The sequence below is a fragment of the Tachypleus tridentatus genome, chromosome 8, assembly GCF_004210375.1.
Source record: "Tachypleus tridentatus isolate NWPU-2018 chromosome 8, ASM421037v1, whole genome shotgun sequence".
NCBI lineage: Eukaryota > Metazoa > Arthropoda > Merostomata > Xiphosura > Limulidae > Tachypleus > Tachypleus tridentatus.
This window is the reverse complement of record NC_134832.1, coordinates 23261731-23274089: the sequence shown is the minus strand read 5'-3', so window position 1 is coordinate 23274089 and position 12359 is coordinate 23261731. Positions and strand designations below refer to the sequence as shown.

The 12359-nt window shown below is 28.6% G+C and overlaps 1 protein-coding gene across 7 annotated transcripts in view; it reads right to left on the bottom strand.

Moving 5' to 3' along the window:
- Positions 1-12359, bottom strand: part of LOC143258674 (myosin-IIIb-like) — a 96812-nt gene that overhangs the window by 48644 nt on the left and 35809 nt on the right. For all 7 annotated transcript variants that reach the window (XM_076518051.1, XM_076518053.1, XM_076518054.1 and 4 more), the window contains exons 2-8: positions 7597-7779; positions 5414-5589; positions 3609-3713; positions 1667-1766; positions 1278-1354; positions 443-588; positions 268-333 (exon numbers count right to left, since the gene is read on the bottom strand). In XM_076518051.1, coding sequence (XP_076374166.1) covers positions 268-333; positions 443-588; positions 1278-1354; positions 1667-1766; positions 3609-3713; positions 5414-5589; positions 7597-7756 — 830 coding nt within the window. In that variant the 5' untranslated portion in view covers positions 7757-7779. The remainder of the gene's footprint in view (positions 1-267; positions 334-442; positions 589-1277; positions 1355-1666; positions 1767-3608; positions 3714-5413; positions 5590-7596; positions 7780-12359) is intronic.

The window sequence follows — 12359 nt, the reverse complement described above, 5'->3', positions numbered from 1 at the left end:
ATTTCTATTTATTTGTTTAATTATTTTAAGTTTGTTTACAGGATGAAACATCTAAGGTGGACTAATAAGTCCCATGTTTTACCAAAATTCTATGTTAAAGAAATTAGTTTTACAAGGAAAAACCAAAAATTAAAATTGTTTTCCTGTAATGTTCCTGAAAAATTGCTTTTTTTTAAAAGTAATCAATAAAGTATACACAGGAGTTAATCTGAAACAATTTATTTAATTTTTTTTTCATTACAAGGCTAGATGAAAGACAAAACTTACTCAGAAATGAAGTCATTGAAAATTTCGCTCCACTCAAGTTCTTTCTTCAATTTTGGTGGAGGATTTCTGAGACAAAAATTAGAAAGAATAAAAAAAAAAAAAAATGCACAAGACTTGTCAAAGATTAATACGAAAATATAAATCAATTGGATTAATGCCAGTGAAGAAAGTGTACCTTGGTATTTGAAACAATGCTCTCATTGGATGAACATCAGCAAGAGGGGGTTCTCCCTCTGCCAGTTCTATCGCAGTTATCCCTACTGACCAGACATCACACCGAACATCATATGAGTAGTCTAACTGTTGTTCACAAGCCACCACCTAAAAACATGTAGATTCTGGTAAACTAGTTTGTTATTAAACATTTCACATATTTATGTCCAAATTATAGATACATATCCAAGATATGAAGTTCTCTTAAACAATATTTCCTTCCACCAAAGGTAAATAATTGCAAACTTTTTGGTTATTGCTTTATGTTCCTCTTTACATTTTGTTCTGAAGACTCTACTTAAAACTTTGAATCATATCCATATATTACCTTTAATCAACATCTATTTTCAAATCTTATCAATGATGTGTATTTAATCTAGACTTTACATTTTTTTAAATTTTATCACAAATGTACAACAAGTAAGAAGAAAATACTTCAGTTTTTCAATTTTCTAAAATGCATATTAACATTTCAAAGCTGCTATAACTAACAACAATATTCAAATTAAAACACAAGAGAGATTATAAAAATTCAACATTTATTGATTTTTGATTAGCATATTGTTATCCAAGTTCTATATAGTTGTGAAGAGCAAATTAAGATATATCAATCCTTATATACAACATAAAAATATCAAAATAAGACTATTTCAACAAGAAACATAATGATGTCTTTATTACTATATGAAGTTAGAGAAGGGTAAAAAGATTTTTTTTTATTAAAATAAAATAAGGATATGTAACAAGAGAAAACATTATATTAATTAACAAGCAATACATGTAAATTGTCCACTCACTTCTGGAGCCATCCAGTAAGGGGTGCCCACAGATGTATTTCTCTTTCCCATGGTATCTTTCAAATGTGAAGATACACCTATTACTCAGAAATGAGATACAATGAGTTATAAAAGCAATTATATAGGCTATTACACACTTAATTATATGACAATATGTTTTATGAAGTCAAGAAACACATCAACTCATCTTCACACTCAAAATATTTTATTTTATACTCATTTAATGAAAGTTAACAAGTTATAAACTTTCTGAAAAAGAAAATATTCAAATATATATATGTGTTCAAAAATACAATAAATGTGATATAAATGTTAAAAAATACACAAACACACACACACACATATGTATATTTATGGCTTTTTCAAGAAATTATAAACCATACCCTTACCAAAATCAACAAGTTTCACATTAGCATCTTCTGTCAGTAGAATGTTGTGTCCTTTGACGTCTCTATGCATACAATGATTTCTATGAAGATAAGCAAGTGCCTGTCAAAGAGAAAGGGACAACTAATCAATAACAAATAATATATATTTCATTGAAAAAAATTATTAACCAACTATTTATGAAATTTGTCACAATATTTCAAATGTTAAAGAAAAGTTTGAATCACCAATAAAGAAGCACATCTTCTCTCTCATTTAGAAAAAGAGAAAAAAAAAGGTATCTGTAAAGTAAGAAGACAGAAAATGTGTCAGAAAACATCTGAGAAATATGATAATGTGAAATTCAAATAATTAAATGCACAAAATTACTAATAAAAATCATTATAAAGGTTATCTAGAAAAAAAGGGTGGAAAGAAAACATTGGAGTGACGTTTTTCCTTAGTTTGTCTGTAAAGAACACCATTATAACAAACTTGTTCAAATAACTGACTGACTTTTTAATGCAGAAATTCACAATATAGTTTTGAATAAAAATATCATTAAATATCTGTTCAGTATGAAATATTCAATGAGGCAACAAAATACGTGTAAGTAAAAAAAAATTGCTTATAAGGAAATGGTTGCATATAAGCCTATGTATACTTGTGTTATAATACATTGAAAAAAATTACAGCAGCATTACTTCTCTGATAATTTTAAAACCTTAATAACTGCAAATAACTATTAATTATCAGTTATTTAAAAAAAGAAACACAAAAACTCCAAGAAAGTTTGTTTCTAAAGAAGTTTCACTAATCAAGTAATCTTAATAACATACATTTAGTATAACATCCTGTTTCCTGTATAATTGTGATACAATTTTAACTAATTCCTCAGTCATAGATTATTTCATTTTCATTACACAAACATACAACTACACTAGTAGTACTTAATCTTAGTGGACTTTTATATTTGTAATTTTAACACTGATTGTTATTCAATGGAGGAAAACACCTTGATGTACTAAATATTAATAGAAACTGCACACTTTTCTTTAAAAATTGATAATCTTATACTTGTGAAAGGACCACATTTTACCTTTAAAAACAGGTTGAGTTGATCAATAGGAAGAGCAAATTCTAGATCAAGAAATATGTCAAGTCTCATCACAAGCCACAAAATCTGATATCACTGAAAAGTCTTAGTTCTTATAATGTAAGTGTTCTGTATCTAATTTCTTACAACCTTTATGATATTAACCCTTTTGCTATGTAGTTTGGATATATCTGTAATGGTGTTTTATACCCACTGACTTCAAAATTTGGATTTACCCTATGGCTACCAAAAAAGTCCTTCTACTGCAACATATGGGAATATCCCTCTGTACTTGAAACAACTGCCAAACATGTATGCGTGCTGCCATCTGTGTTCTACGCTGTAAAACCTGGATGTTTATATGTCTCATTATGAAATTGCCAAATTTGAAGGAACACATAGAATCTATATAAAGACAGTTTTCTATCCTTCGTATATTGTTATCTCAATAATTTGTTTTATATTTTGTACTGATTTTGGCCTCTTATTAATTTAGATTTGCATATATTTATGTCATTTACCAAAGAGTACTTTTCTTCTAATTTTCCTCAATATTTCGTTTAAATCTTTATTTTTCACTATTTAATAAAGTTTACATAAAATATTACTGTTAGACATAGAACACTGAACAAATAATATAAAGGGTCAAGTTCACTTTTATTTTTTGATGGAAAATAAGCACTTTTTGTGAATCAACCTGAAAATTACTTGTGCAGTAAAATGGTTAATACACATATTAATTAAGAAATAAACATACTGGAATCTGTATTAGTTGATCCAGCTTAATACATATTTGTCTGTAATGGGTTCATTGGATGGTGTGTATTAATAACCATAAACTAAACTGAAACCTCAGTTAATGTACTCACATCCATAGTTTCTCTCAAAATAAAGGTAATAATTAATTCTGGAAGTCTCTTGCCTCTCTTTATTAAACTTTGTACAAGATCTGTCACTGAGCCACCTGAACACAGCTGGAACCATATGGTCACATAAATAAAAACACAATAATACATATCATTATACAGTTCTTTCTTGAAGTGGATTCTCAATATAAACAAATCATCTTCTATTAGAAGTAAAAAAATCCTTTAAAAATACAATTAATGATACAACAAACATCTGTTTATATTTTTAAGTTTAAACATTAATTTGTTTGTTTTCAACTATAGTAATCCAAATTCAAAATTATCTTTTATAATGCCATTAATAATAGGCTGAAGTCAATATTGAAAATCTCTAAAATAATGATTGCATGATAAATTATTGCAATAATTGTGATTATTGTGCTGTTTTATCAGTGAGATAATAAAATTATTTTGTCTTTTTTTTTTTCAAACTGAAACATTTATTACAATTTTTTTGCACCTCTACTGAATTAGCACAAGAATTTCAGTTATTGTTCATTGTTTAATCAATGTAAAAATCTCAATTATATTAAATTTGTATGTATATTTTGTAAGATAGTTAGAGGGCAAGTAGATTTTGAAGAAGGAGAAGATTTTTTTGAGAATTTTGTCACTTGAACAAAGATATTTTTCAAATAATGTACATCTCTAATTAATGTGTTAGCAGTTCAGAACATATAAACACATTTCGATACCAAACATTCCATTGAGAAAAGTGCTTATCTTATAAGGTACATTTCTGGATGGAATCTGATATGTCATGAATGACATTTTACTTTAAATTATAAGTGTTTGCCTTCAAAACAGCAGCAGAAATCATATGTCACAAGAACAACAAAGTTTTCATAAATAAATGTACACTGAAAACAAATGACACATGTACCTTGCCTTTTATAATTACCATATTTTTAGTGTATAAAATGCACTTTTTCCCAAAAGAAGGAGTCTCAAAATTCCCCTTCATCCAAAAGAATATTTTGAAAGTTTTCATAATGAATGAACAATGTTTTGATATAAATGTATACACCAAAGATCAAAATTTTATGTCAAAATATTTTCTCCTGAAAATAGCTTTAAAAATAGTGTGTCCCTATGGCAAGTAAGCAGTTTTTTGTTTCCTTAATGTGTAAAACAAACAAAATAAATTATAAAGTAAAAATACCAAACCTTTTTTATTCTTCAAAGTATGGAAACTGTAATAAAGGTATGCTTGATGGCTTGTAGGTACACATTATTAAATTGCTAAATGAAAGTGGCTGCACATACTAAACATTTTAAGTATGTGTATTGTTCCTAATATTAAAAAAATTGGCACGAAACACAAGTGGAGATTCTAATCTGTAACCTTCAGATTACAAGTTGAGCTCCCTAACTACCTTGTCTATTTATTATACAATATGCTAAAATTAATATTTTATTGTTTTTTCACAATACAATATGCTAAAATTAATATTTTATTGTTTTTTCACAATAAGACACAGTAGTAGTTTTTTTACAGTGGAATTTTATTTTTGTGACTTGTGTTTAACAGGATAATATTGACTTATAGCAAATTGTCACGATCATACTTGATATCTTAATACACTGCAACAGGTGTTATTTCAACATGGGCTGTGTAAAAACATTTATAATTATCTCATTGCATACTTTTATTTTTCTTTTAACATTAGCTTCACATACCACAAGTCATACCAGCTGACAAGTTTAAAGTGTTTTATGACCCAAAGACATTATTTAGTTAGAATTTATCTTTTAATCATATGCACCTCCATAACAAACCAAAGCTGGTCTTCTTCCCGCTGTGTCCCTGGTTTTAAGTAAAGTCCGTTGAACATTGGAATGTTGGGATGCAGACATAAATCACGTAACACAAGATACTCCTCTTCAATCTCTTCCACACTGTCTGCTATGTTCTCCATTATTTTCACTGCCACCATTCTCTCTGTACAACAACAAAATGACATTTTTCTCTGCTTAAATATTAATATTACAATCATTACAAGTATATCATCAATGTTATGGAAATGTTGTTTATAAATGAAAACTAAGATAAAATTTAGATGAGTAATAAGAAGTATTTTGTTACTGTTTTTGTATAAATTGAAATAATCAAAATATCTCAAAATGTTTGCTTCAGAAAATTGTTTTTCCAAATGACAAGTTCACACTGTATCAATATTAAATAATCACAACAATAACTTATGACCGATCCAACATTTTATTAACCATTGTCATTCCAGTTTTTTTATGCAGCTTATCATTCAAATGGATACATATCACACCAGTATATCTAAATTTCTAACAATTTACATCACAAAGTAATTTTATTAAATACATAAATTATTACATGTTTGGACTACGTTGGACTTAATTATTGTGCAAGTCTAGCATTTCAGTATAGTGTACCAAAGTGTTTCAGCCCAACTGACAGACACATTACTAGTTTATGGATAGTTCTTATTCACTGCAACTTAATCACAGTTCTTAATTATGTCAGAATAAAACAATATTTGCTTAACTAGTCCTACAAACCTTAAATAAATTCAGTCTTTTATGCTTCAAAAGAAAAGAGATTTAAAATTCTTAATGTATTTAATTAAAAGAACTAATTACTGGTAGACAGAAAAAATAATACAAGTTATTAGTCCTCTAAACACAAATGTTTCAATTCAATCTAATGCACTTCAACTTCAAGATATTAACGTTTATGATGGAAAATATGTAACTTTTTTAAAATTAAAATTTGTGATTCTGTCCACTCAGAGTATTAATAAACTATTTTAAAATAAAAATGGAAGAAAATCAGTGCCAATTCAAGCTTACTGACTGTAAAATAAAGGTATACTTTTCTTGTCAAAAATCAAGTTTTGCTTCTTTTTTGCCACGCAGACAATTGTCCAGATACATTATATAAATATACATATAATAGTCTTTGAAATTAACCTGTTGTTAAAGATGTGTTCTGTACTAGTGCTCAGAAATACATTTTCCTGTTACCTTAAAGAGACTTGATATTTCTAATTCTGAACATTGTAGTTTACTTTTCTCTTTTCTCTCTTTTCATTATAAACAGTCTTTTGATTACTGCCTTCAATTTTAAGCTAAACAACTTTTGGCATCATTAGTGTAAAAAACTACAAGATTATGGTAATGTAAAAAACAAAACAAAGAAAAATAAACATGTAATTGTCACATAGTTAAAATTACAGAATGTTACAAATCACTATCCAAAAACAATCTAAAGTACAACACTGGAGCATTTCTCCTGAAATATACTATTGTCTTATAAAGTATAGCAGTATTTTTATCTCTTTCTGAAAGTTATTAGAGCATAAACAGTTAATTAGAACTAGCTTTAGCCTATTTGGTATAATGATAAATACTTTCTTAGGACCTGAAAATTCCACAGAAAGTATTTGATTTTCAAAACAATCAACAAATCACAGCTGTGAATATTACAGATTTAAACAATCATGCATGTTTAAAAATTGAGTCACAAAACAAAACCACTGGTATCACATAAAAGTGCTGGCTTTTGAACAGCGAAATTAATAATCTCTAAAAATACAGTTATGTATCAGTTTTAAAATTTAGGATACCACTAAATATATTCTATTTAATAACAGAGAAAATAAGTAAATATTATAGAAAGCTAAATATTTAAATGTAAAGGTTTGAGTGTTTTTAATGCTTCAGTTATAAATGCAAAAGGTTTCACTCAATTTTTTCATGTTAAGATGGTAAGAGATTTAGAATACCAAATAGTTTGTAGCTTCACTGGACTAAAATGAAGTGAGAGTTGTTGCTTGGAAAAGTATAATGATACCAAGCATGTGCAAGTGTCAGATATTACACAAACCAACCATGGGTCAGACCGTTAAAACATGACAAAATTCATTAAATAAGTAACCTGTGAACATTATGTATAAATACACATTAATACACTTACCATTTAAATTATTTCTGGCTGCAAAAACTTCTCCATATGTTCCTTCTCCAATAACATGCTGTAGATCAAAGACATCTGTAGGATCAGGCAAGCTCAAAAAGTTGATGTTCTGTGATAGTGAAGAATAATACACCTCCCTGCTTCCCTCTACTACAGTCATGTCCTTTGTATTATTTTAACTTTCTACAAAAATAAACTTCAATGTATGTTATGAAATTTAAAAAAATAAAATAACAAATTGTAGAACCATGCTTGAGTGGTGTAATGTATGTATTCACAATGTCAGATAAGACTGCTTTTTTTGCCAACAAAGTATAGTAATTTTATGGTATATAAACAATTATCAATTTCTTATTAATTACAAAACTGTGCAGATGTATTGTGGTTTCCCAGCCTGATATGCATTACCGTGTCACCATTGCATCAAATCACAACTTACTTTGCTGTAATGGTTAATATTTATGTGATTTAATAAATTTCTAGAAAAGTGAACTAACTAATTGTCTTGTAGTTTCATACTCACTTGATAGTAAACAATCCAGTGCATTTTTAGAAAATTAATGTTTTGTTACACTAGATGGACATAACAATACTCTGAAATACATAAAAACTGTGCTTCACTACAAAAAATTAATCAAATGCTAGTGAGTAGTAGAGGTGAAAACCTGCTTCATTGTTTTATTTTAACTTCAAATGTTCATTAGTTGTTATGAGTCATAAAGTTCATAACTGAACTCCAGGTTAATACATATATCATAATATTGTATTTGTAAGATTACAGTTGTATTACAATCAATGAATGATAAATCAAATATTTTTTCATGTTTGGTTAAAAATTTGACCTAACTTGCGTGATGCCAGCTAAGGGGTAGCTGGATTACATACTATGTTGTACAGTCTGTTGGAGGTAAGGATGAGCCATGTCGAAAGTGGAATGATATTGTGAGGGTCAGCATGTGTTTGGAAATTAAACTCTGTTAGTTCACTACATACAGCAACAGTTTTATAAAACTGATATAAACTAAACATCTGTGGGTTGTGGGTTCAATACAAAGTCAAGGCAGCTTTCTTAATAAAATTACTGCACTTTGCACACGTTGGTATATTTAAATACCTGTTACTGAAACAAAAATAATATCTTACATATAGTTTCAACATAAAGTCCCAAGATTTTTAACTATTAATAGATGTATAATTGAGATTACTAAAATTATTAAACTTTTATTCTCATTTTATAATAATGAATAACTTGCAAGAAGTTTTATCAGATGATGACAAACTGGATAATCATTTCTTCTTAAAACACATCTCAGTATTGTGGATAATTTTACCTTAACTTCAAACTTAAAATTTCAAAATATTAAACTTTATGGAAAAGTAAACATCATTCTTTTTATCTTTTCATTTCAAGGTTTTTCACTTGTATGCTCTTCAATGAATCACCTGTTATTATATCAGGTTTTCAACTGGATATAAACTCAATTTAAATAAAACAAGAGTTACCCTTGTTTTGCTCATCAGTCTTGACAAAAAATACTTATTCTTCACGATTTACATTTCTGTAGACTTCACTTAACCAGCTCTCCATAACACTGACTATATTACCTTATTAAAAGCAGCAAAAGCTTTCATGCACCAGACTTCTTATAAAATATTCAGTCAAACCTGATGTCTATTACATAGTTATTTATTGTGAAATGGGCAGCTCAGTTATTTGAAAATACTGATTAAATGTGGAAAATGTGTAAGGATAAATTTTTAAATATTCAAACTAAACATATTCCTTATAGAATGAAAATCATGGCTGCAAGTAGAAAACAAGGTTGGGTCACAAAGGTTATAACAGGTAAAGTTAAAGAAAAACATCACAAATTTAAAAAATTTAAATTGATTGGTATGATGGAAGCTTTAGAAGATCTAGACTGGTGTCCGGAAAGAAGGAATTGTCCTGTAAAGAAAGGTTGAAATCTCTCAAATTGTTTTATCTAAATAAAAAGGAAAGTTAGGAGGGGATCTGAGTAAAGTGTTTAAGATTATAAAAGGAATCAATAGTGTTGATGCATCATCTTTTTCATACTCAAAAGTGAGAACAGAATGACTAGGGGATAAAAATATAAATTTTTGCAAAATAGGAGTCATCTTCAGCTAAGAACAGTTTTATTTTTCTAACAGGGTGGTTACCCTCTGGAATGGGTTATTTTCAAATGTTGTACAGGCAGTAAATTTAAGTGAGTTTAAGAGAAAGCTTGATAACTACATGAATGGTAAGGGCTGGCTTTAAGTTTTAGTTTTGTTTTTAATAGTTCAACGTAGAGGATAGGACAGCCAAGATGGACTAGTAGGTCCCTTGTTATCCCTAAACATTATGTTATAAAGTATCCATGGTACAGTAGGTTTAAGAAATGTTATGCAGTGATACTGCATGCACAGGCAGCAAAGGAGAGACAAATACACAAGCAAATAAACAGATATTCTTTAGGCATAAAGGGTATTGGTTGCTAACTTACCTGTTTCTGTTTGTTTGAACTCAAACCAGTTACTGGAGCTGGAGGGAAGGTTTCTCAAGATGTCCATAGAGGACAAAAACTCAAGAAAAATAAATTAAGATAAGGACAGGAGTAAAAGTATTGCAACACCACATCTTCAAACCAGACAAAAGGGTCAGATTAAGTGTGTTATCTTATGAGCTATGGATTACTTCAAGAACTATTTCAAATAGCACACAAAGTAGAGAACTCCAAACTCATGTTAACTTTTATAATCATTTGTTTCACACTTTGAAATGACTGAGCCTTGTCCCAAGAAGTTGACACAGGGTTAAGCTGGTTCAAGTTTCTATGAGATAGTCATTTGTCATACATTATGTAAGCTTTACTTAAGCAAAAGGACTGAAACATGTTTATGACTACTGGACATTTGATTTACAAGATGTATATGAAGAACACCTTCACAAGAATTTCAAAAATCACTTAAATATATCTTATACAATCATTATAGATATATTCTTAACTTGTTTTGGAAGGGTATATTAACAGTCATTTCAAATGTAACACTAGTATTCAATTTTACTTTTATGTAATGAAGTGAATGCCACAGTAAACAACTTATTCTGCAAGTAAACACAACAAAGCTACAGAAAAAACCTTTATTCTACCAAGGCTTCACCATTCACCTTCTCCTGCATAAAGTGGTTTAAAGCAACTGGTACAGACAAGCCTTGGTAACTAATAGTAATTAGCCATTTGTTATAGCTCCTGGAACTATTGATACTAGCTGCTTAAAGTGATTTACCCATAAGCTGAACAATGCCAGAAAACAAGTATTTACCCAGATCTTATGTAATTTTTCTTTTAGTATTTAGGTCAGATAAAACTGAAGTTACAGTTACCTCTTTCAACTTCCAGAACAATATTTACACAATAAAGCATTATCTTGATAATGCATCCACACAATTTCTACCCATTATTTTTGGCATAATATTCACACACTTTATAAGAAAGATTAAACCTGGTACCTAATACATGTCAGGTTGATACTCTACAAACTAACCTACCACACTTTTATAATTCTATTGGTTGACCACCTGTGTAAAATTAAATATTATTCTAGTTTTCAAAAAATTTCAATTTGCAAAATAAAATAATAAAATGAAAATCTAATACAGTCCAATTATTGAAAAAATATGAATTAGTTTGTATCCTTTATAAAAATGTCATTGCTTATCACCTCAAACCTGACTATTTATTATTCTAAACATTTGGTTATTATAAAAAATACAAATTGGTATCTTCAGGGCATTCACCCAACAATTACAAGCCCAAAACACATTACAGTTCTCCTTAAGCTATGAATATTTACCTAACACCAGGCTAGTTGCTAAGCTTAGCACATAATAATATAGGTGGGTTGCCATCCTCTTGATTCTAATGACTTTCTGAGACGTGAAAGTTACTAACTTCTATCTACTGCAAAGCTGATGCTCTTCCAATTAAATTAACATACTTATCATTCAAATAAAACATTCTCCACTACCATCATTACAGCATAAAATTTAAGAAAGTTACAACAAATGGTCGTAAACACACACTTTTTTTTTTCTTAGGGAGTACATCAAATTTGATTTCATTCTTCTTACTCAGAGTGTGTCTTCACTTTACTTTGAAATATGTTTCAAGTAACAGCCTCCCTAAAAATACCTAAAACAGTTATAACTGTGGTAATATAAATTATTATTGTTTCATATCAAAGTCAAATCTACATACCAGGCAAATTATACACTAACAGAGTTGAAAGGTAAAGCTCACTAATTTTAGGAATATCTTAAATGAAAACTGTAAACAATTATATATTTTAAATATAATTTAATTAGTTTTTAAACCAATTTTAACTAAAAATTAGAAAAATAGGTAACAATTTCTATTTCATTTTCAGTTATGATTTAATATATACTAGGAGGGAGGTTAGCTTGCTTTTAAGGCAAATAAAATTATAACTGAACTAAAAGGAAAAGAAGAACAATACATAAATTATAAATGAAATAAATAAATAAATATATAACATAAATATTAAGACATCAGGATCTCCTAGCAGTGATGCTAAGTTTGTGACTGATTATGTAAAACCAACATTAAGTAGTTAGTCACGTTATAATCTTATTGCCACACAAGACAATAAATACCTTTAAGAGTTGAAGTTTGACAGAGGAGAGAGAGAGGGAGGGATGTTAAGTTAGAAATTTGTAAAATACACATGATATTTGATTC